The sequence below is a fragment of the Carlito syrichta genome, unplaced genomic scaffold (assembly GCF_000164805.1).
Source record: "Carlito syrichta isolate Samal-C Ts95f unplaced genomic scaffold, Tarsius_syrichta-2.0.1 Scaffold304031, whole genome shotgun sequence".
Classification (NCBI taxonomy): domain Eukaryota; kingdom Metazoa; phylum Chordata; class Mammalia; order Primates; family Tarsiidae; genus Carlito; species Carlito syrichta.
This window is the reverse complement of record NW_007248127.1, coordinates 978,241-1,004,408: the sequence shown is the minus strand read 5'-3', so window position 1 is coordinate 1,004,408 and position 26,168 is coordinate 978,241. Positions and strand designations below refer to the sequence as shown.

At 37.2% G+C, this 26,168-nt stretch overlaps 1 protein-coding gene across 1 annotated transcript in view; it reads right to left on the bottom strand.

Annotated features, from left to right (window-relative positions):
- The window catches only part of LOC103261836 (unconventional myosin-Va), a 104,877-nt gene that overhangs the window by 45,321 nt on the left and 33,388 nt on the right, over positions 1-26,168 (bottom strand). Inside the window, exons 9-19 of the mRNA XM_021713079.1 lie at positions 22,633-22,898; positions 21,799-21,880; positions 16,858-16,998; positions 15,390-15,515; positions 13,965-14,048; positions 9,750-9,911; positions 8,667-8,764; positions 6,107-6,193; positions 5,910-6,018; positions 3,244-3,455; positions 2,197-2,353 (exon numbers count right to left, since the gene is read on the bottom strand). Of these exons, the coding sequence (XP_021568754.1) occupies positions 2,197-2,353; positions 3,244-3,455; positions 5,910-6,018; positions 6,107-6,193; positions 8,667-8,764; positions 9,750-9,911; positions 13,965-14,048; positions 15,390-15,515; positions 16,858-16,998; positions 21,799-21,880; positions 22,633-22,898 (1,524 nt within the window). The remainder of the gene's footprint in view (positions 1-2,196; positions 2,354-3,243; positions 3,456-5,909; positions 6,019-6,106; positions 6,194-8,666; positions 8,765-9,749; positions 9,912-13,964; positions 14,049-15,389; positions 15,516-16,857; positions 16,999-21,798; positions 21,881-22,632; positions 22,899-26,168) is intronic.

Genomic DNA, 26,168 nt, shown 5'->3' with positions numbered 1-26,168 from the left:
GCCACTGCACTCCAGTCTGGGTGACAGAGTGAGACTCCAACTCAAAAAAAAAAAGAGTATAGTTCATATTTTTAGGTAATGTATCTAAAAATAATAATGATTAAAATGTGCCATCCTAGAAGATAATTTGAGAAATAAGTGGTTAAGTTTCAAACCATCAAACATAGGTGTTCAGGAAACTTGAATAGCCAATTCATGCCATTTTCCTAATGCTAAGGCAGCTTTCAGTTTTCTTCAAGAGCAGCCACTGCATCACGCTTTACTGAGGTTGGGAGTTCTGAGCTCTCACTGAACATCACAATCCTGAGGGAGACCTTTGTTTTCTCCAATGGCTAAGGAACGACTGGATGAGACTTAGTGATGGCAGATTCAAGGCTTTCAGATTTTAAAACCCAAGCAGCACACAGTGGCAAAGTTTTTAATGGCAATTTTCCTGTTCCATTTGCTTCTCCCCATGTAACCTCAGACACTAAGCCTCATTTTCATAAGTTTAATCAAATGGAAACAGTATATAACCAGAGCTTCCATTTTCAATCACGTTTCCACAAGTGAGTGACAGAAATTAAAGAACAACCCTTTAAGACCTTCCCCAAATCCTGTGAAGGGGAGCTTGAACTTGAAATACAGCTAGAAGGAGCACTTATGGGTGGCTACTGGCCAATACTTGAGCAAAAGCCACTAACCTGCCACCCCCACTGTTTTCAGTTACAGTGAGAGCCTGAGCTGGCCAGAGAGCTGGCCGTGCTAAGCCCATGGCCTCAAAACCCAGTTCAGGTGTTCTGGAGGAGAGTTCTGAGAAAAACAGGAAGGTAACTAGTTTGGTGTATCTGAAAAGTCAAGTTTAAAGATCTTCCCCTGACTAAAATCTCATGCTTATATACAAAGAGCATGAGACAATGAAGGAGGCATGAGCAGAGAGAAGGACTTGAAGTAGATGTTTTCAAATTCTCTTCACAACACAGCTATCATCCATGCAAGCCTCAGAAGTTTTGTAATTTTTGTTGTCTAAAATCATTTCAAACAAAAAAGTAAATAAAAAATAAATGAAAAGGGCCAAGGTCACCCTTACACACTGCCTGTGATTAGAGACCTACCCTCAAATCCCCAAATCACCTCGTTAATGTTCCCTTTAACCACGATGCCCACAGAACTCTAACATTCAGACTTGTATTTGTGACTTATTAGGAATATATCCTATAGGACTCAAAACCTTGTCAAGATGAAAGAGATAAAAGTCTTTCATCAACTGTCACAAGTGATAATTAAAACTAATCTGATGACTCATTATCTACAGTCATGTTAACAGTCGCTAGATATAAAGATTATTTGTCAAAAACTTCTGGAACATCATACCTGTCAATACAATTTTAACCACACTAATGTACAATTGATTTCCTCTTCACTAAGATAAATTCTTCCAAAAATTGTTTCACTCTTGGTATAATCTTCTACCTATTTGTCATATAGTCTACCTATTCAAAGTTCTCTGTAGTTGCATGAATAATGGACCCCAGAAATATCAGGTCCTTATCCCTAGAATCTGCAAATGTTAACTTATTTAGGAAAAGGGTCTGTGGGTGTTATTAAGTTAAGAATCTTGAGATGGGAAGATTATACTAGATTACATGGGTGGCCCCTATGCCATCATAATTATTCTTATAGGAGACAGACAGGAGAAGAGAAGTCAGATACACAGAGAAGAAAATGATGTGAAGACAGATGCAGAGACTGGTATGATGTGGTCACAGGCACAAGGGAAGCAGGCAGCCACCAAAAGACAGAAGAGGCAAGGAATGGATTCTCCCCTGGAGTGCCTGGAAGGAGTGCAGCCCTACTGACACCTTGGTTTTGGTCCAGTGATAATGATTTTGGATTTCTGGCCTCCAGAACTATGAGAGAATAAATTTCTGTTGCTTTAAACCATCAAGTTTGTGATAATTTATTATAACAGCTACTAGAAACTGATACACTCATTTTTTTCAAATGACATAGACAAAGAGAAAAAAGTACATTTTCTTTTTCCATTATCTTGTCAGTCAATACACATAATTATTTAGTATTTTAAAATACATCTTAATTGTTAGTTGTCTCCTTACATCTACTACATCCATTGTAGCCTCATGCTAACTTTGTACAGATGTGGAATTTGATTAATATTAATGAAATGAATAAACAAAGTTGAAAATAATGCCTCACCTTGCGATACCTATTTCTGGCCAAATAGCCTCGCAAATAGGACTGCAGCACGATAGTGGCAGCTCGTCTAATCTTGTACCTCCTACGGACCACATACATGCGCCAGTACTTTTGAATGATGGTTGCTGCCTTGGTTCTGCGCAGGAACTTAGCATAGCTAGCCAAAGAAAACAGTGATGTTTTGTCAATAATCCGAAAACAATGCAGGAATACACGCTACAGAAACTTAGAGTGTCAATGTCTTAGGTATAATGAATAGTACCTTCACTGTATTATTTAAATAATGTACACATTAAATCAACATTTATATTTACTTATATTTGTATAGCAACCTGTGGTTTTCCAAAGTGTTTTTGTGTTCATTATCTCATTTGAACCTTCCTGAATCCTGAAAAGTGGGATGGCCCATATTGCCAGATTTTACAAGAAAGTGAGTTCATAAAAATTCATTCTTTCTAGGACAGAATTTATTAGCCCAGGTTATGTCCCCTTTACATAGCAGACAGATGTCACAGAAATTCCATGCTTACTTATCACTAGCTTTCCTGATTAATTATTAATTAATTTCCTGATTAATTAATTAATTAATTTCATCATTAATTCATTTCGTCTTAGACTCTAAATTAAAGTGATCACAATACGTAATCACGCTTAAAGTATAATTCTCTTCCAGACACTCTCAGTGACTTGCTCCAGAAAACTGCTCATTGAAGTCATTATTTACTCATGACTGTTTTCATGTATACATGATTTCTTCAAGCCCACATAAAAGTATAAAAAAAAAATCAAAACTTCTGAAGATGTAAATAGGTAGAAATTTACACATTTTTGGAGGATAAATCTGAATTATTCATAAGGCTAAGTAAAATCTTATATTTAGCTGTCTTATGAGTTAACTTCTTGTCCCTTGGAACTAAGAAGGGGGAAGGTATTACCTTTTCAGGTAGATGACCACTCAAAATTGTCCTAGGCTGGATGAAGAATTAGGTGGGCATCCTAATCCTGGGGACCCACAAGCCCAAGTGGACAGGCCCTCGGGAGACCTACCATCGGGCCTGGTAGCCCCGCACATATCTCTGCACAGTGATGGCTGCCTTCCGCATGCGTAGGTACTTCTTCCTCAGCAGCCACCCTCGGATGGTCTTCTGGATCCGGATGCAGGCGGCCCTCAGTTTGTCTGCTCTCAACTTTTCTAGATAGGCCACTTGACCAGCACGGAAAAAAATCTTTGTCTTACCAAACTGGTATTTGTCCTTGTCCTATTTTTGGAAGAAATTGTATGCTCAGAAATGTCCATATAAATAAAATTCAAAAGAGAAAAATATGTCTAAAAGCAGAATCAGTAAAGGGATGAATCTACTAGCTAAACGTGGGCTACATCACAATTAACTAATGGAGCCAAACTTTTGATCCTATGCTAGTTGAGCAAATAGAAGGGATTGTAAGAAAAACTGCAGTTTAAGAGTTATTTTCCAGAATTATTCTACCTGGAATTATTATCTGAGGCCCAAAACTTGGTTGTGGGTTATAGGCAGCTATTATTTGCTTGTCTGTATTTTAAACATCTCAAGGAAATGGAGATGCTGACACTTTCTGACTGACCGAGGCTGTAAGGATTACATCAGGCTGTATATTCCATGAGAAAGCTGAAGGGACAAAAACACCAGCATGAAGAATAAGGCAGGAAAACATGCATATGAAATAAAAGGTAAAAAACAAAAATCCTTGGATATCCACAATAAGAGTTAAGTTTTTAAACAGTTATCCCTTGGCTTTATCAATAATATCTAAAAACAAACAAATAAATATGTTTAAAATCCTACAACTTTCAAACTCCTTTTACAAAAATATAATCATTTATATTACTCATTGACTTTTGAGCATAAGCAGAGTGGAGCCATAAACACAGATATACATGCTCTTTTTGGTTTATTACATCATGGTTCACCTTATTTAGAAGCTGCATATTATTAACCATTCTTGTATTAAAAGAAGAATGGAACTTATATATGATCATTACTGTGATCTGGAATTCTAAATTAAATCATGGAAAAATCATTTTTCCCTGTGGGCAGGATATCTCCTGTCTCGTACATAAAACCAGAATATCAGAAACCTCAAAAAATCTAAAATTGCTTCAGTTTAAATCAATACACTTTGCATAGGAACTCTAGCTAGAAAGTGGATCTCTGCCTCCCCCCTACTTCCCACCTCGGCTTTCCCTGCTCCGCCCCACACCAGCCCTGCCTCCATCTCTGGAGCCTCCTCTGCCTAAATTTCCTGCGAGTCCCTGATTGCAGGCCTGGAGTGGTCTGGGTGAGGAGGACAGCACTTGTTCCAACTTTCTGCTCTACTCCTATTTGAACCTAGGTTAGAGGAGACGTGGGCCAAACTCAGAAAGTACCAGATTTTAAAAATATTACTAAGAAAGTAGTCTTAGCACTTTCAAAGAAAAAAAAATCGCCAAAGAAGGGGTATTACATTTAGTTAATAGCTAGTAATTATGACTAATTACCTCAAAGTGAGGTAATCCATTGAGACTAGTGTTAAACAAGTGAAAATATTTTTTAAAAACCTTTCATGCATCTCAAATTTTCCAAGACCTAGATCAGTGGTTGACATAGTCCTAAGATAGCATCAGCATTACCTTGGAACTTGTTAGAAATGCAAACTATTGGGCCCATCGCAGACCTACTGAATCAGAAATTCTGATGGTGGAGTCAAGAAATTCGTATTTTAACAAGCCCTCCAGGTGATTTTGATGTACAATAAAGCTTGAGAACTCCTAAGTCAGGCATACAAGACTCTTTATGTCACCAGCCTACATTTCCTAATCATTACTCTATTGTCCCATACACAAGTTTTATACTACAAAAAGTTACTTTGCTGTTTTCTAAGCAAACCCTATGCTTTCTTACTTCTTCACATTTTCTCCATCTTAGAATATTCTCCTTCTATTTTTATATAATTTTATCCATTCTTCAAGAGTCAAAACACATTTCTTTCATGAAATTGTCCCTTCTTCCCATAGCTGGATGTGACTTTGCCTTCCCCTAATTTCTTGTACCACTCATTAAGCATTTAATAGAGACACTAAGTACATTCTACTCATCTTTAAAATGCATTAATTTCCAAAAAAGACTATGTTACCTGAAAATAAGACTTTTTTCTTTTTTTTAAATATATATATTTTTTAAGATGTGGGGTACATTTCAGGGTTAGGTATACAAATGTTCATGATGCAGGTACTCTTGTTGATGAGGTGTGCTCCCTCACTCCACTGCCCCAGCAGATTCCCACTACTGCCAATCCCACCCCTGCCCTCCCCTGGCAGTTTCCCCCTACTGCTAATCCTTTTCTTATAGTATTACAATAATTGTTCAAGAGACGCTTTATTTTTTTCTTAATCACACAGCATCTGGCACAGTATCTTCCATAAGTAAGTACTAGGTAAATTTTTATGAATAATAATCAAATCCTCTAAAAAGAATGTATCTTGAGTCTGGGTCCAGGTCTCACAATTCTGTTTCCTCACAGTGGATGACCATCCTTACTGGTTCTTGCATCCTAAACACAGTGAGCTTGCCCCTCTGCCATCCCCAAGTAATCTGGATCATTATATTTTATATGAACATTCCCAGGGCTTTCAAAGGTCAGAACCAAAGACCTTTGCCGATCTCTGTTCAGATAAAGGTAAGTGAAATCTTTCTCACCAGTATCAGTTTCTCTAATACATTCTTGCATGTTTGCTTTCTGTCACTCAGCACATCTTTTTGCTTCATTAAGACACGGTAGCGGCTGAAAAATTCTTGGTAAGTCCACCTATAAAAAGAAAATCATATTAGCTTATTTAAATAACGAGGAACTTCTCCCATCAGGATCCCTCACATTTGAAAAATGCCAGGCTCACCGGGAAGGGAAGCCAGCCGCACTGATCCGGATGGTTTCCAGGACACCACATGCCCTCAGCTGTTGCACTGCCCTCTTCTCATCAAACCTGCACACAAAAATTAAAATCATTAATCCACAAGGGACCTAGCTAGGTCACAAATTACTCTCCTCAGTCAGAGCCTATATTTCATTGTAAAGAGCAAAATGTATAAATCAGAAAAGAAAGCATTCAAAAGTTGGAGCAGTGATCAAAATGAAAAATTATATGAGGAAGTGGGGAGATGAACAGCAAGAAAAATAAAGAGCCATAAACATTACCTGTGACTCATACAACAGATTCATAAGAAAGTCCAGTCAATATATTTTTAAAAACACAAAATTATGCTGCATATTTTCCACACTCATTATATGGCTTGGCCTGACTAGAAGTTCTCAGAATCCATTGGCTCATCATACATTGATCCCCAAATAAAAACTGGTCAGCCCTGGAGAGATCTCTAACAGGAAGGAAAAATTAAATATTTTTAAAAAAAATAACTTACTCTGTTTCTCAGGCTGGAGTGCAGTGGCATGATCATGACAATCACAGCTCACAGCAGCTCGCTCAAGCGACCCTTCCACCTCAGCCTCCCAAGTAGCTGGGACAACAGGCGTGCACCACCACACCCAACTAATTTTTTAAAATTTTATAGAGATGAGGTCTTGCTGTGTTGCCCAGGCTGGTCTCAAACTCCTGGGCTCAAGCAATCTTCTTGCCTTGGCCTCTCAAAGTGCTGGGATTACAGGCATGAACTACCGTGCCTGGCCTAGTGTTCTTAATCTATTTAACATGCATATACCAAGCATTTATATAGTGTCCACATAAATGAAAAATAGTTGTATTTTGTATTAAATTTTACATTTATTTCATTCTAGGTAAATGGCATCTTAAACTGACAATAAAAGAGGAAGTAGAAAGGTCTCCCTTCTGCTACATGATCACTCCTATTCTCCCAGTTAAGCTCTGAGTGATCCATCCAAACCATCCCCTGTGCTATCCTCTTCGGTGACAGAATGTCATGGTCCCTAGAACTGTCCAAGGTGACCTAGGCACGGCAGCTTTTTCTTGCTTCTAACTTCTTCCAGAAAGGGCTTGGCAGTGTTTTAGAACAGCCCTCCATTCTAATGCAGAATCTTCAGAGAATAAGACTGGCAGGAGGGTAGTGAAAAGGGCACTCATTCACTGTGGAGTTCCTACAATCCTTATAAATGTGCCTGGTCTTAGACCTACAAATTTCACTTCTAGAAGTATATCATGGGATAATGATAATGATTGCAAAGAGATAATCAAATGAATATACAAAAATGTTTGGCAAAGATGTTTATTATATCACTGTTGGAATAACCTACATGGCCATCAATAGGGACTAATTTAAATAAATGATGATATGTCTGTACAATGGGATATTCTGCAGCTATTAAAATGATGGTGTGAATTTTTTCATTACTAACATGGAAACTGTCCACAATTGATTAATTTAAAAGCAGAGACTATAGCATGAGCTCTCCTCTCTCTCTCAAACACACACACACACACACACACACACACACACACACACACACACACACACACACACACGTGGAGCAGGGAGAGAAGGGATGTTAGTTAATCAAGAAGGGTCTATGCTAGTTAATACCAGTTATCTCTCTGGGTATGAGGGATGCTTTTTCATTTATTTTAATGCTATTCTGTAGTTCCTGAAAATTGTTTCTATAATGTATATATATATATATTACTTTTAAAATTAGAAAAATATTTCTATTTTGGGGAAAAGCCTCCAGAAAGACTGATTCTCCCCTCATACACAGGATTTGAAGCAGGATGAGGTGTTGGTAAAAGCAGACATCCTCTGATGGTTTCACAGCTGAAAAACAGAGGGAATGCCTCTGTCAAAGGGGTCCTATCCCAGCCAGCTCTGGTTTTTACTAATGCCCAAATCAACAAAAGGTCCAGAAAGATCTTGAACTGAACCAAATTCAAAATAGAAAATGGATTTGGAAATGCTTGGCTGATATCAACTTTTCAAATCCTAGAAGACTAACTGCTAGTTTGTCCTCACACTCTCAGGAGGAAAAATAACTGAAAAAAATTCTATTAACTAGTAGCTTCCCTCTACAAGACAGAAGATTTATCCAAATTTTTTTTCCTTATAAAAATATAAGGAAAATGCCAGGCACAGTGGCTCATGTTTATATTCCCAGCACTTTGGGAGGCAGAGAAAGGAGGATTTCTTGAACCCAGGAGTTCAAGACCAACCTGGGCAATACGGCAAGACCCTATCTCTACAAAAAATAAAAAAATTAGCTGGGCATGGTAGTGCACGCTTGTAGTCCTAGCTACTCAGGAGGCTGAGGCAGGAGGATCACCTGAGCCGAGGAATTTGAGGTTATTGTGAGCTATGATCAAACCACTGCACTCTAATCTGGGCAACAAAGCAAGACCATGTCTTTAAAACTACGGTATATATATTGGTTTCTTGGTTGGTTTGGCACTCCTCTGAGATATGGACACTTAAATTCAGTAGTTGAAAAATACTTACGTGAATGGGAACTTGAAGTCATTTGGCTTAATGCAGCGCACATAATGAGGGGTAGTGGCATTGAGAGTCTCCATAAGCAGGTGAAGAGAGTTTCTGAACTGCATGAAAAAGGGCAGAAAGGGAAACCAAGGTTCTGTCAAAAGTTGAAGATGTGAGACAATTTAAAATTCTCTTCCTATGACACTAATGGAGGCGAATTTGTCATTTATCAATCTGACCCATCTTCAGAAGAGAAGCTGCTACTAAATAAGAATGCTAGGGCTTCTGGTTAAAATTTGCCTAAATTCTACCATTTTTATGCTTGCTCTGCTAAATATATGTTCACCGTACTCCCACCTCTTTTTCTTACTCCACTTTTAATGCAGGTTTCTGTAGCTTCCTGCTGTGAGTTCAGGCATATGTGACTAAAAATATAACTTTGTTTTAAGATCATTTAATCACATAAAGTGGGAATTTTGCTGTAAGATACTGAAAAAAGTAGCAGATGACTTAAGAGTATAGGGAATGAATAGGAGAATAGAAGAGGACAGTCAGAGACAGATTACCATTAGGGACATGGGATCAGGATGGAGGCTGTAGACCTGTGTCAGTCCCTGATCCTATCTACACTGGGTACAAAGTCCCACGCACAGGAAAGCAAGCTGTCTAGTGCTCAGCCTCCATTCAAAGCCCCTATGCCCTGTTCAGGCACTAAGCATATGTGTAATGTTTCCAACTCTCATTGAATATAAGACATCAAAGTAAGGAGAAGGCACTGTTCTGAAGAAGCTGATTGATACTTTGTGCAAATACAAAGACAAATAAACCAGAAAACAAAACAAAGACAGCAGTAATCTGAGAGAGATGAGGTGCACTAGAAGAATTAAGATGTGGAGAAATTTATTTTGGGAAAGGCTCATGAAGAGTCATAGGTTTAAAACTGGATGAAGAGAAGTTTGAGTGGATGGAATTATACGATCTTACAGTGAAAGTTCTAGCCTTTCCTCAACTGAGGATCCCACCTGGGAGGCTAAAGAAAAAAGACATGAGGTTCAGATGATACAGAGGGGAAGAAGTGTGGTAGCAGCAGCTCCATGAACTCACCTGGTGCCCCACCGTTTTCTTGTGCTCTTTGGCTGTCTGACCTGGTCTACCTTTGGTGGGCTTTGCAGAAATGCGGGTGAGGGGTGTACGCCCTGAAGAGGTGGCTGAGGTTGGACTGATGGCCTTCTCATCATCTTGAAATAATTCTGGTAGCATCTTAAACTGAATCATAAAGAGTGAAAGGAAATTACACTCTAAATCCAAACTCAAATGCAAACCAAGAAACATTACAGAGAGTTTCAATAGTGACCCTTTCCTTAAGTAATACTTGTCAGAGTCACATTCCAGGTAGAATTAGTATCTGCACTAAGAGCCAAAAAAATCTGAGAGGAAGGTGAGTAAATGCTGCAAAAACAAACAAACAAAACCCCCCCAAACAAGTGAGAAAATGCAATAATGCTACAACCATGTTTGAGGGAAAAGCAAAATCAAAACTACTGCACATAGACTTGAAAACCTAATTCACAGGAAATGCCACTCTAAACATATTACTGGTTTTTAAGTATAATTGGTTTATGAGAAAAATAGTAACTAAAAGTCTTATTACCTCAGTTCCATAAACTGTTTTATCATCAGATGAAGAAAACACTAATCAAAGTCTGCAAGTTATTTATCAACATTTTACTCACCTGCTTCATTTGTCTACCTACTAACTCAAGTGCCAAACACTAACTTGAATATATCACTGAAAATGTCAGGATGATCAAGTGGAATTCATCCCGGGATGCAAGGATGGCTTAACATACACAATTTGGTAAATGTGATATCAACAGAATAAAGGACAAAAACCTTATGATCATTTCAATGGATGTCAAAAAAGCATTTGATAAAAATGAACATAGCTTCATGATAAAAACTCCTAAAAAACCGGGTATAAGGGACATACCTCAACATGATAAAAGCCATATACAACAAAACCACAGTAAGTATCATACTAAATGAGAACCAATTGAAAGCCTTTCCTCTAAGATCTGGAACAAGACAACCATAACCACTTTCATCACTTTTATTCAATATAGTACTAAAAGTCCTAGTCAAAGCAATTAAACAAGAGAAAGAAATAAAGGACATCCAAATTAAAAAGGAAGAAATCAAATGATCCTTGTTTGCAGATGGTATGATTTTTATATTTAGAAAAACCTAAATACTGCACCAAAAAAACTATTATAATTTATAAAAAATTCATTAAAGATGCAGGATACAAAGTCAACATACAAAAATCAGTAGCATTTCTATATGTCAACAGCAAATAATCTGAAAAACAAGCCAATAAAGTAATCCCATTTACAATAGTTACAAATAAAACAAAATACCCAGGAGTAAACTTAACCAAATAAGTGAAAGATCTATACAAGAAAAACAACAAAACATTGAGAAAGGAAATTGCAGAGGACACAGAAAAATGGGATATTATTCCACGTTCATGGATCAGAAGAACCAATATTGTTAAAATGTCCATACTACTCAAAGCAATTATAAATTCAATGCTATCTCTATCAAAATACCAATGAATTCATACAATTTTAAAAATCCTAAAATTTATAAGGAAACACAAAAGACTCAAAATAGCCAAGGCAATCCTGAACAAAAACAACAACAACAACAAAAACAAAGCTTGAGGTATGACTTTACCTGACTTTAAGTCATATGACAGAGCTGTAGTAACCCAAATAGCATGGTATTGGTATAAAAACAGACACATACACCAGTGGAACAGAATAGCGAACACATAAATAAATCCACACATTTACAATTAACTCATTTTCAACAAAGGTGCCAAGAACACATAACGAGGAAAGGATAGTCTCTTCAATAAATGATACTGGGAAAACTGAATATCCGTAAACAGAAAAATGAAACTAGAGTCCTATCTTTCACCATACACAAAAATCACATCAAAATGGATTAAAGACTTGTACCTAAGAGAATAACCAGAATATATAAGGAGCCCCAACAACTTAATAAGAAAAAATAATAATCTGACTTTAAAATGGGCAAAAGATATAAATAGACATTTCTCAAAAGACATACAAATGGCCAGCAGGTATATTAAAAATGTTCAATATCACTAATCATCAGAGAAATGCAAATTAAAACTACAATGAGACATAATATCACCCAGTTAGTGACTTTTATGCAAAAGACAGACAATAACAAATGCTGGCAAGGATGTGGAGAAAGGGGAATTCTTGTGCACTGTTGTACAGCCACTAACTATGGAGAACAAAATGGAAGTTCCTAAAAAAACTAAAAATAGAACTACCACATGACCCAACAATCCCAATGTAAAAAAGGAAATCAGTGTATCAGAAAATTAGTATATCAAAGAGATACCTTCATACCCATGTTCACTGCAGCAGTAGTCACAATAGCCAAGATATGGAATCAACCTAAGTGTCCACAAACGCATGAATAAAGAAAATGTGGTACATATACACAATGGAATATTATTTTGTCATAAAAAATAATGAAAACCTGTCATTTGTAACAACATAGATGGAACCTGAGGACACAATGTTAAGCCAGACACAGCAAGACAAATATCACATATTACCATTAATACATGGGAGCTAAAAAAAGAATTGAACTCATGGTGATAGAAGAATGGTGGCTACCAGAGGCTGGAAAGGGAAGTAGGGAGGGGAATAAAGTAGAGATGGTTAATAGATAAAAAATACAGTTGGATAGAAGGAAAAAGATCTAGTGTTTGGTAGTATAATAGGGTGACTATAGTTAACAATAATTTACTGTATATTTTAAAATAACTAAAGAAGTAGAATTAGCTGGACTTGGTGGCTCAGCCTGTAATCCGGTGCCTTGGGAGGCTGAGGTGAGTGAACTGCCTGAGCCCGTGGGTTCGAGACCCGTCTGGGCAACTTGGTGAGTCCTCATCTCTACAATAAATTAAAAAACTAGCCGGGTGTGGTAGCGCGTGCCTGTAGTTCCAGCTACTTGGAAAGCTGAGGCGGAAGGATCGCCGGAGCCCAGCAGGTCGAGGCTGCGGTGGCCAGGAGTGGCCACTGCACTCCAGTCTGAGCGACAGAGTGAGACTCCAACTCAAGGAAAAAAAAAAAAAAGAAAAAAAAAAAAGAAGTAGAATTAAAAGGTTCCCAACACAAAGATATAATAAATGCTTGAGGTGATAAATACCCCAATTACCATGACTTGACCATTACACATTGTATGCTTGTATCAAAATAATACATGTACTCTATAGATATATATAACTATTATGTATAATAATTAAAAGTAAAAAAATTTAGAAGAAATTTCTCTATAATTTCTTCTCTAGGCAGTGTTCTTACTTCCCCATGGCCATTTTCATCAGACATCTTTCCTGGCTCCTTCTCTGTCAGCCTTTAAAAGTTGGAATGCCTAAAGCCTCTGGTCTCAGCTCTACTGTTTTTACCTACATGTTGTCCCTAGGCAATCTCATCCATCTCACAGCTTTAAATTCCATCTAGTTCTAAAGACTACCATATTTATATCACCTGCTCTGACTTTTCTCTGACCTGCTGATTTTCATTTTCAACTTTCTATATGATATGTCCACTTGGCTATCTAATTGCCCTGCCAAGCAAAACATGACTGAAACAGAACCCTTGAAAACTCACTAGCCATGATGTCTCTCTGTCTGTTGCTGCATTCATAATTTGAAAGTAATGATAATACCACCTCATAATAAGGATTAGATGAGTCAACATCTAGAATGGGCCCTGACAGGCTGTAAGTGTCATATATTTGATAAATTAAAAACTAAAAGCAGGCTGGGTGTGGTGGCTCATGCCTATAATCCCAGCACTTTGGAGAGGCAGAGGGGAGAGGATTGCCTGAGACCACGGGTTTAAGACCAGCCTGGGCAATTTGGTGAAACCTTGTCTCCACAATATATTAAAAAAATTAGCTTGGCATGGTAGTTTGCGCCTTGTAGTTCCAGCTACTTGGAAGGCTGAGGCAGAAGGATCGCCTGAGACCAGCAGGTAGAGGCTGTGGAGGCTATGAGTGTGCCATTGCACTCCAGTCTGGGTAACAGAGAGACTACAACTCAACAAAAAAAGAAAAAAACTAAAAGTATAAACTGACTGGATTTTTAAAAAACTAAAAGTTAAATTGTTTTTTGTTAGAAAAATCATTATTATTGTTAAAAAGCTAATGCTTAAGTAATTAACATTTCATTGACTATATCCTGATTAGAGTAAACCTATTCATAATTACCTTGCTTGACTTAAGAACTTTAATTTGTTCTTCAAAAACGGTGTCTTTATTCTTTTCGAGAAAGCCTTCACACTGGTATTCCACCTGAAAGCACATGGAAAATTTTCCTTAACTGATAAAACTTTTGAGTAGATACTATAATCAATAACAATAAAAATATTTATTAGCCTCAGGCTCTAAAGTCAGCTCCCACAAAAATGGTATCATTAGTCTTTTCTAAGAACTCATACTATTTCCGGTGAGAAGTATGTTAACTCTAGAGTAAAATTTCCCAAATATTGTTTTCCCTAGGACAGTAGTGTTGAGTAACTGTGGTTTAAAAGAGCCTCCTACTTAATGGGCAAGCAGACTTTTAAGAAGTATATCTTCTTCTTAAGAAGTATATCCTCTGCTGGCCAAAGAGAGTATCTCAAAGGCTGGCCCCTTATATTTCTTTCCAACCTAGTTCACCATCCAGCAGGGCTGTTTCCTCTTGGGAAAGAAGAAATTAAAGCAGGAAAGGTCAGAAGGAACAAATAGCTGTCTGATGGGGACAGAGCTGAAGAGCTGACGATGGATGGAGGTGGAGGCTGGGGAAATATTGTATGATTTGGTAAAGTGGAAATTCTATTCCTATTCCAAAACTCTGGCAGCTTCAGTTGTCTGCTATTCAAAGGGCTCTATAGCTTGTACCACAAAACCCTTAGGTAGGTATATGGTCATCCAGCCAGGGTCAGGGAAGACCTAGAAACTCCTCAATTTCTGAAGGGGGCCCAAGAAGCTTATCCCAAAGTGTATGCCACAACCTTCTTGAAAGAGAAATTAGTCTCCTAGCTCCTGATTTGCCGAATATACTCTAGAATTTGTAAGCAGCCAGACAGCATTCCTTGCTGGAAAAAGGATCCAGTGAATCAATCACAGAGGGTGTCACAAGCCCACAATCTCTATTCTGAAACCCTTGATATCAGCTAAGCTTTAGAACTCATAATTTTTAGACATTTAGAGATGTAGTATGTACACACACTATTTTTAATACCTTTAGCAGCGTTTAAAGCAGCAATCTATAACAAAACACATTAATATTTCTACACTGAAGTATGTAAATATTTAACCAACTAGGATAAATAAAGACTATAAATGTCTTACATTAATTCAGGTCAGAGATCAGGTTTAGCTAAATGACTTATAAAAAGACTTTTGGTTTTCAGAGTTTTCTGGATTTCAGAATTATAGATACAGGTTCACAGATCCATATTTATTTCATATATAATATAATACAAGTCAGGTTAAAGAAAGAAACCAACAAGTCAGCACTAAAGATTGCTTTTCATATAAGGTCCTAAAGAATGCAAGCATCAGCAAAAGAAAAAAAAAATACCTCTTGACTATTGATTTTTTTTCCCACATTCAACTGATGTATAAAAAAAAGATACAAAACTTCCTTACTTTGTCAGCAAAATGTTGGATGATGAAAGCTTTGTTTGATAGGCGAGGCTTTTCAAAGAGTGCACATTTGTTCAAATGTGTATTGTACAATTTTTGGGCCCAAGTGTCATCTGTACCTTTAGGCATCTATGTTCAGGGGGGAAGAAAAGAAAGAAAATAGGGTGAATATTGAGACTCTTCTAACTAATGCATCAGCTGTCAAAACACCAGTTTTCATTTTTATTTAAGAATTTTTATATTCAATTTAGGAATTCATTCTCTCCACATTTATCTCTTAGAGATCCACAGAAAGGTATAAAGTGGAGAATAGTCTCTTCTCACCACTTCCTCCAACTTCATGATCTCTTCCTGTCTTTTAAGCATGTATATGAAATGGGATCATTCTATATACTCCCTGCATTTTTTTTTGCTTTCTTAATAATAGCATTCTCTGAACTGCTACTACGTTGTTCCTGATTTTTTGTTATTATGACAATTACCACAGTGTAATTCTTACATGTGTATACCTTGGGTATTTTTACAAGAATATTCCTAGGTTGAACTCCCCAGCGGTTCCAATTCTGGCTCAAAGGATATATGTATTTACCATTATGATAAACATCAAATTTCCTATAAATGATGTCATACAAATTCACGCCATTTATTAAGAGTATATGTACAATATTCATTTAGTATTATCACATAAAGGATATCAAGTTTAAACTCGCCTATTTGATGGGTAACAAGCAGTATAACATTTTTCCTTTGCTTTGCATTTTTAAAAATCTCAGGTGAAATTGAGTACCTTTTTATTACATGTGCCCTTAATGTTCTAAGATATCTGGATGCTTAGAAGGATTGACCTACGGTAAAATGTAACTTACTGCATATAAACTAAAGAAAATTTAAGAGAAAAAATAGGTTTGCCTAAGATCACTCAGTTAGTGGTAAAGCTAGGGGTTCAATATTTTTTTCTAACATGTTATATCTTCAAATATTACAGGTACAACTCCATCCCTATCATATATGTCAGCAATAAAGAACAGTGACAAGTCAATTTTATTTATTTATTTACATACTGTAGGAGATCAGAACTAGTCAATTTTAAAATTATGCCTATTTAAACAATTATTTAAAATATCTTCTACATAATTTCTTACATTTCTTTAAATACATTCTGTCTCTGAACAAAAGTACTAAATATAAGTGATTTAATAACAAAAGTGGCTGAAATTGGTAGCAACTATATCTAATGTCAATTTTTCACATAATTTAAAATCAGCTGAAAAGAGAAGGGAAATTTTCATTTCACTTGCAAATAGAATCCCTGGGATCTAGTATCCCTTCAGAATGAAAGTTAGCATGACCCCCACTTGTCATCACTATGGCATCTCATGATATATTAATGAATCTCTGCTTGAACCCACTTATTTTCCAACTTTGATATATCTATTTTGATGGACAACATGCCCCAGAAAATCATACTTACCTTGCATTCCTCATCCAGCAAATCTAGAATGCCTAGTTTAGATTCTATAAGATTTATACAAGGCTGATTATCATAAAAATCTATGAGTGTCCATGGAATTTGTTCCTTCATATATTCCTCTTGCTCCAACTTGAAGACATGCTGAAATGAAAAAAAAGCAATCATAACTGGATCATTATAATAAGGAATGCAGTCAAGAAACAATGTTTGCTGGGTGTGGTAGCTCACACCTATAATCTCAGCACTTTGGGAGGCTGAGGCTAAAAAATAACTTGAGCCCAGGATTTCTCGACCAGCCTGGGCAATGTAGTGAGACCTTGTCTATACAAAAATAAAAAAATTTGCTGGGTGTGGTGGTGCATGCCTATAGTCCCAGTTACTTGAGAGGCTGAGATGGAAGGATCTCCTGAGCCCAGGAGGTCAAGGCTGTGGTGAGTTGTGATCATAACACTGCACTCCAGCCTGGGTGACGGAGCAAGACTCCAACTAAAAAAACAAAGAAAAAGAAAAAAAGAAACAATGTTTATATAAAACACTAAGATGATCCCAACATAATTTGAGATACTCCATGGTATACAACAACAATCTCATGGGAAAGCATGATTTATACATAGAGAAAGCAAAGATAAAAACCTTAGAAAAACCACAGATAGTAAAACCTCAGCTATATGGGATTTTTGATGAACAAGTAAATCTAGGTATATACATGATATAAATAGTTGATTCATGTACTAGTCTGTGATTTTTTGTGTGTGATTTTGTATAGTTCTCCAATTACACTGTATACTTTGGTTTCTTAAATTATTGTACCATGCTGCCAACAACATACAACACAGGAATGCCTTGGCTAGTATTGAACAACTATGCAGAGTGGATGCCCTCCAGACTACTGAACAATGCTGGGCAATGCCTTCAGCAAAACAAAATAGTTCTCCTAAGGGACTGAGGTGCTGAAGTTCAGGTGTCTCCAAATTAGATAATGGTTGGTCTTTTGTGTCTGCCTTAATTATTCCCCATGATCAAGGAGTCTATGGTTCGCTTTTCTGGATTCTACATCTAATTCTGCAAGCAGCTGCAACCAGTGCTAGTCCACTCCTATATCTGCTAAAGGCTTTGGCCACCACTTTCACCATGGCTTCCCATCTCCATTCACTCATTTAAACATGTCTACGTACAGCATAGTATAGATGTGGACATTGCCCTTGTGGAGTTTGGAGATTAGTGGGAAGGCAGAAACCAGATCATCATCATTACAGCTTGTAATCATATTATAAAATACAATAGGTGAGTGATGAGCCCCAAAGTCCTCGTTCAGTTTGGATGCAGGTTGGTCAGGGTAGGCTTCCCTGAGAAGGGCTGTGTGATCTGAGCTCTGAAGATGAATGGGACCCAAGCTAGTTCAGACAGGAGCTGTAGCTCCTGTAGCCAAGGCTGCTAGCACCTCCACTTTGAGTTTCTACAGATGCTAATAACCATTACTCAGTCTTAGGGGATTTCTGCTTTTCTTTACTTGTCTTCTTTGGTTCTCTCACACATCTTGCTGTTTTTTTGGGAAGACTAGTCTTTTGTGGCCATGACCAGACAACTCATATTTTCCAGGATTCAAGCCACATGAAACTTAGGTGCCACAAGATTTTCAATACATAATCGCCATGTAACTGGAACTTTCCCACTTTATTCTATACTTATTGTAATGTCATCCTTGGCTCATTTCCAGTGTTTATAGTCAAACCAGCTATAATAAGCTTTAGTCAAAAAACAGTCATCCATATGAATATTTATGTCATGATAATTAGAAAGCAAATTTCTTCTGTTCTTTTGATTGGGGAAAAGGCAAATAGGGTACCATATGTCAGCAGGATGCCCTGACTGATGGTACCAATATCTTCCAAAACAGTGAGCTCTATTTAAAAAAAAATTTTATTAATTTATATGCAGTCTTCACATTCACAACAGAAGCACTGCTCTACACTTTAGAGGTTATTTTTCATACAGACCTCCACATCTGGTTTGAAAAAGTTCATGGAGTCTGAAAAAATTTGAATGCTCAATTGTCAAAGAATGTGGGCATAAAGTTCAATATGGCAAGAGATCCTTGGTCAATATAGTAATGCCTAAGCACTAAACATGCCAATCAATGTTTCTCATGCCAACTGCCCCCACCTACAGCCCCAGATCAGGGAGAAGCCCTATGCAGCCAAGTTCCTTACTGTGAGACCTCACGCTCCTAGTCCCAGCTGACTAAACCAGTGTGGATACGTCAGGGCCCTCCATTGTCAAAGATCTCTGATGAAAAAAATGAACTGTTAATCAAATTCTCTCTCTCAGGTATCTGAATTGGGAAACAAAGAAATAATCAGACAATTTGTAGTGGACGCTAAGAAGGTTAAGAGAATGGGAAGTGTGTTCTGTTGCTAGCCAGGTCCAGGTCCATTCTACCCGTGCCCAGTAAATCAATCACTTGTGACATGGGTTTTACAAAAGAGAAAAGATTTATTTGCAAAGTCACCAAATGAGGAGATGGGAAAACAGCTCTCAAATCCACCTCCCCAAAGATAAGCCTTAGGTATATTTATGGGTTAGGAAAGTGAGGTGGTTTAAGGCATGGGGAAAGGTGACTGGCAGTAGGGAAAAATGGAGTAACAGGCTCATTCTGAGCAAGCATAGCTGTAGTTCATAGCATTTCATAGAACATATGTATAGAAAATGATGGCATGAGCATGATCTGAGGGTGAAGTTTTTGGTCCTCTGATGGCAAAAGGCTACCTCTTGGCTGGGCATGGTGGTTAATGCCAGTAATCTCAGCATTTTGGGAGGTCAATGTGGGAGGATTGCTTGAGCCCAGGAGTTCAGGACCAGCCTGGGCAACATAACATGACCACATCTCTACAAAAAAATCAAAATATTAGCTGTGCATGGAGGTACATATCTGTAGTCTCAGCTACTCGAGAAGCTGAGGTGGGAGAATTACCTGAGCCCTGGAAGTCGAGGTTATGGTGAGCCATGATTTTGCCACTGCACTCCAGTCTGGGTAACACAGTGAGACCCTGACTCCGGAAAAAAAAAAAAAAAAAAGGGGGCTAACTTTTGGGCACTTGCACAGGCCCAGCTGAAGAGGCTATAGTCTCAACTAGTTTGAACTGGACAGGAGCTAGCCCAAGTTCCTGAAAAACAACTGAAGAGACCATTAACATGGTGACTTATGAATGTTACCTATTTTAAGTAGCCAGTGAAGGTTAAGTTTCAGTATTCAGCGGGTGGCCTTCAGCTACTATGGCCTTCAGTTTCATAGAAAAAGTAGGAAAAAGAAGAAATGAGACCAAACAGAAGCAGGCAGACCTAATTGAATTAACTCCTCAGTTTTAATTCCAACCACTGTTGGGTTCACAGGAAGTTTGAAGTTAGTGAGGAAATAGAAACCGCAAGGTGGAGAAAATACATACAGACTAGAAGGAAAGAATATGCCATCTGATAAGAGGGAGTGGAGCAATTGTGCAGAGAGAAAATATATACAGACCAGGAAGGAAAGAATATGAGCAATTGTGCAGAGAGAAGCTAAGATGCAGTATGGTAGGAGGGAGGTGTGTGTGAAGAGAGAAGGAAGGAAAGACAGATGAAGAGACGGAAAGCAGTAAGGAGGAGAAACAAGGGAGACACGAGGCCCCTGAGAAACAGAAAACTAGCCAGTCCCCAGTGCAACTGGTATGGGTTCTTAATATTTCCAGTCAAACATATACCAAAATACAGCAGAAAAGAGCAGAAGGCTATGGCACTGATTAAAGTATTAAGAAACTCAGAAAAACCCTGAGAAATAACACTCAGTTTAGTTTCGGATAAGTTTTTATTATAATAGTGCCCCTTATGCTGAGATGAAAAGCACATCAGTCTTCTTAATAAGGAGACAGTCATAATCCTAAGGTTTTAAGATCGCCTCTACTTTATTTCACTGTGACAGCAGCTTAATTTGCTGAATAAAGATGATTCAATCTTTTATCAAAGCACATGCAATATTTGTAAAAATTCATCTAAAAGGTTTTATAATTGCAAGATCTTTGCTCTCTCCTATCTTACAGCTCCTGGGGGTGACTCATTTTTTAATATCCTCTTTCATCCATACTAGTAACTATCCCTAGTCTTGCACTTAGAACTGTGTCTGGCACATGATGAATACTTTGCACATCCTAACTAATTTAATCCATAAAATCATATGCAGTAAGTACTATGATGATCTCCATTTTGCAGATGAGGAAGCTAAGGCCTGAGGAGGTCAATCAACTTACCCCAGGTGGCCTGGATCATACATGCAGAGTGGGATTACCACTCAGGCAGTTCACCTCTGGGGTCTGTGCCCTTCACTATTCCAGTCTGCTGCCCCTCATTTTTAAGCACCTCCTAATCTCTCAGTACCATGATACTCCTCTAAGATATTTAATATTACTACTTCTCAAGAGCCACTCTCAAAATATTCCCATTGCCATTGTCTCAATGAATGGCTCAGACTGTTGAAGAGAGAATATGTGAAGTTCTAATCCTTAGTTCTGACATTTTTCTAATATAGCAAGTAAGAAGTAAGACAGTCATAATGCCATATACGATTAGCTTCAGAATAACAAAGTGAAGGCTAACCCTGGGCTTAAAGCTTCATATTCCCTATCCTACCTCACACACTTCCTGCTTCTCTCACTCAACTTATTTGCCTCAAATATTCATTATTATCAAACAGCAATCCAAGGATGACCTTGAATTCCACCTGGACCATAAAACATTTTTCTAATGCTGCATCATTTATTAATCATCAGTTCTTCAGCAGTTTAGCTGTTCTAAACCCCACATAATAATTATAATTTATGAGCTCTTTTCAGAAACTAGGCTTTAAACAAAGATTAGGAATTCAAGAGAATAATTTACAGCAGAATATTATTCAAGGAAGAAAATTCTTACCATATTGAATTGTTGCTGTAGTTTTTCATTTGCATAATTTATGCAAAACTGTTCAAAACTATTTATCTCAAATGTTTCAAATCTGTAATAGTAAAAATAGTATGGAAAGGGAAAAAAGAAACAAATAGCTTTTTAAAAATATTCAAAAGTTACACATTAGGAAGAAAGAAATGGGTAATTCCCCAACATTGTGAAACTTTCCACATCGTTGAAAATAAATGTTTATAAGTCAGTAATGTGGAATATGTACCCAGCAGATGAACATAAGTCACATAGCAGAGTGGCCCCAGCATGCAGAGGTGTTCAACTCTGAGGTTTTGAGGGCTCATTCAACCTCAAGTGGGGAACAATAGAATTATGGTAAAATCATTGTTAATTTACAGACTCACAGTGTTACACACACAGAAGGGAAATAGGGTAGAGGTCTCATAGGTTCTTTGAAAAACTGAACCAGAGAATAAAAAAATTAGGTATCAAACAAGCATAAATGTGCAGGAAGTATTTTAACAGCTAAAGAAAGCTACCCAGAGAAGGCAAACTAGAAAACAAAATTAGATTTTTAAAATTCAGTGATAATTTACGACGTGAGAGTTTGAAAACCAATTAATTCCATGAGAATAGTAAATTTGCTCCAGATTTGAACTTACTTTTTTTTTTTGGCTTTAGTATAATTTTAAGCAGCACACAACTGTTAGCATCATCAAATCTTGAGTTGTGATAGGTAGGGTTTCCCTTCTCTTTAGCAGGAGGCAGAATCAAATACCAACTGAGAGTTACTAGATAAGTCCTAGAAAGAAATGTTCTCCAGCAAATCAGTGAGACAAATATACTTACCCATAAATGTCTAGCACACCGATAAAAGAGTGCTGTTTGACAGCAGAATGGAGAGCCTGATTGACATGATCTACAATCCAGTTAAAGAGCTTGGCATAGATGTGTTTGGCCAAAGCATCACGGGCATTTGTGGCCTGCAGCTTGGAGATGGGCTTGATATATGTCTCTGTGGCAGTAGCCAGCTTCCGATGGCAGAGCCAGTGACACATCTCCTCATAGTCCACGCCCATGAGGTCACAGAAGATGCAGAGAGGCTCATGCTTGGGCTGCCAAAAGAAAATGGGTTATTTCCCACAACCAGATAAATCAAATAAGAATTTCCTGGGAAAATGTTTTTAAAAAAGAGTTACCAAATAAAACACAGCAATTTCTTTGTCGTAACAAACACCAAGATCACTCAAAGTTGATTAATGATGATAACCACATTCATCCATTAAACTGGCATCTAGGCAGTGTTTTGCAGTCTCTTCCAGGATTCATTTAAAAAAGTTTCTTTGACTCTTTATAGTACTATATTTCTCTTAGGTCACCTTCATTTTAAATAGATTTGTCTGTTTCTTCTTGTGGTTTCTGTTGAGTTTTGCTTTACATATTTTGAGGCTACATCTTTCTGTACATGTAGGTTTTGAACTATTGCATCTTCCTGGTAAATAAAATCTTTATTATTACAAAGTAACTCTACTTCTCTCTAGTATTGCTTTTGGCCTCAAAGTCTATTTTGTTCAATATCAGTATAACTCTGCCAGTTTTGTTCTATTTAGTATGTTTTTTCTAAGCCTTTTATTTCCAAACTTTCTATAACAATATGTTTTAGAAATGCTTCTTTAAAAAATGCAAGCCTGAACTTTTTAATTCAATCTAACAATTCGTGTTTTTGAACTAGAGCATTTAGTCCATTTAAAATTATTTCTATCTTATTTTGTACTTTTATTTGTCCTATCTTTTCTGAGTTTTTTCTCCCTTTCTTGCTATATTTGGATTTAATTTTGGTCCATCTTTCTCTCTACTAGTTTGAAAGGTTTATTTTTTTGTTACTATTTTTATAAAAGCATCAACTTACATAATTAACTTAATGTAATTAAATAAGTAACACTAACTCCAAAAAGCCTGTCCCAATCTATGTGCTTTGCTATCCAGTGTTTTGGGTATATCTTTTGTGTGGGGGGAAAGAGGGAGGAATGGCGAGTCATTTTATTTATTTTTAATCTTTTATTTTGAACTTATTTTAGACTAGCAGAAAAGTTGTAGGAATAGTATTAAGATTTCTGTTCACCCAGACTCCCTAAATATTAACATTTTACCACATTTGCTTTTGCCAATTTATCTCACTTTTTTATATACATAGACATACACATTATTTTTACAGAACCTTTTGAGAGCAAATTACAAACACAACTCCCCTAAATATTTCAGTGTGCATTTTCTGAAAACTAAAGACATTATCTTACATAACTGCAGTATAATAAAATCAGAAAATTAGCAATGATACAACCCCATTATCTAACTTGCAGATCTAATTCCACTTTTTCCAATTGGCCTAATAATGTCCTCTATGCAAAAAGAAGAAAATGTTATGGTCTAAGATTCAATCAAGAATTGTGCACTGAATTTAGTTATCATACCTCATTAATCTCCCATAATATGAACAGTTCTTCATTCTTTTTTGTCTTTCATGACCTTGACACTTTTGAAGAGCCCCTCAATTTGAGTCGGCATAACACTGCCTCATGATTAGATATGGGTTAACCCTTTTTGGCAGAAATACCAAAGAAGTGATGTTGCACTCTTCTCTGTGCATTATATCAGAAGTTATGTAATACTGGCCCTGTGTGGTGGCTCACGCTGGTGAGATTAGGGAGATTGAGGCAAGAGGATTGATTGCTTAAGTCCAGGAGTTCAAGACCAGCCTGGGTAACACAGTGTCTCCAAGTCATGTCTTGCATTTTTGATAAGTGTCTTCACATCTATTTTCATCAGCTTCCTTTTCAATTTTGTCAAATCTGTCTCCACTTAGCACCAAGGTATAGGTCACATTAACTTTTCTTTATACTCTTTCTTGGTGTAGGTGGTGAGCAAGTTTATTATTAGTTCCCCATTTAGGGTCTCAGATTTAGGAAGGGATCCGCCCTTGTGTTCCTGTTTGTGAATCCTGTACTTTGTCTTTGTCTTCTGCACCTCACTTCACTATGAAAACTAAAGCTCAAGGTCATTCAATTCAGTAAATGCCCTCAGGTGGAGCAGAACTATCAAAAAGAGATGTCTTACCAGTAACTTTTGAAGCCCATTTAATCCCCACCTACCCTAAATAGTGAAACTATAGTACTTATAAATTATCATCAAATCAATAAAGTTGACAAGAGCTGATTGGGGGAAAAAATCAGATTTCCAAGAGAAGATGGATGGAAGTAACTTCTGGGCAAGTTCGACACATAAGTACTCTTCCTCCAAGATAATAACCTCTAGACATCTCAAATATGAAAACAAGAAGGAATTTGTGCAATATATTTTTAACATTAATGATCACTTTCTTTATCAGGAGAATCCTGAAATTTGGGGAAAGGTCATATGGGCAAGGATAATGATGCAGAAATCAATGAGTTCATTTTCTTTTTTTTTTCTTTTTGAGTTGGAGTCTCACTCTGTCGCCCATCAAGTTGCTGCAAAGTCCATATGTTTGTTCTTCTTTATGGCTGCATAATATTCCATTGTGTATATGTACCACATTTAAAAAAATCCAATTCAGCTTCAATGGGCAGCATGGTTGGTTCCATGTTTTCGCTGTTGTGAATAGAGCTGCAATAAACATGCATATGCAGGTATCTTTTTGGTAAATGTAGAGTCACATTATTCTAATAGCCAAAAGGTGGAACAATTCAAATATCTATCAATCAACCAATGGATAACAAAATATGGTATCTCAAAGATAGCTGTACTTGTATGTTTATCACAGCACTATTCACAATAGCAAAGATGGAATCAATGTAGGTGCCTATCAGTGGGTGATGAGATAAAGAAAATGTGGTATATATACCATGGACTACTACTCAGCCATAAAAAAAATAATGAAATCATGTCTTTTGCAGCAAGACAGGTGGAACTGGAGGCCATTATTTTAAGTAAAATAACAAAGAAACAGAAAGTCAAATGCCATTTATAAGAGGAAGGTAAGGACTGTGTACACATGGACATAGAGAGTGAAATAATAGAAACTGGAGACAGGAGGACGGTTCCGGGGGATAAGAAATGAGAAATTACCTAATGGGTACAATGAATGCTATTCAGGTGATGGTTTTGCTAAAAGCACAGACTTCACCACTGGTTAATATATCCATGTAACAAAACTGCATTTGTATCCACTAAACCTACAAAAATATTTAAAGAGGTGGTATCTCCATATAATGAACTTTTGCTATTCAGCCATATAAAAGAATGAAGTACTAGCTGGGCTCGGTGGCTCAGCCTGTAATCCCGCGCCTTTGGGAGGCTGAGGTGAGTGGATTGCCTGAGCCCGCGGATTCAAGACCCGCCTGGGCAGG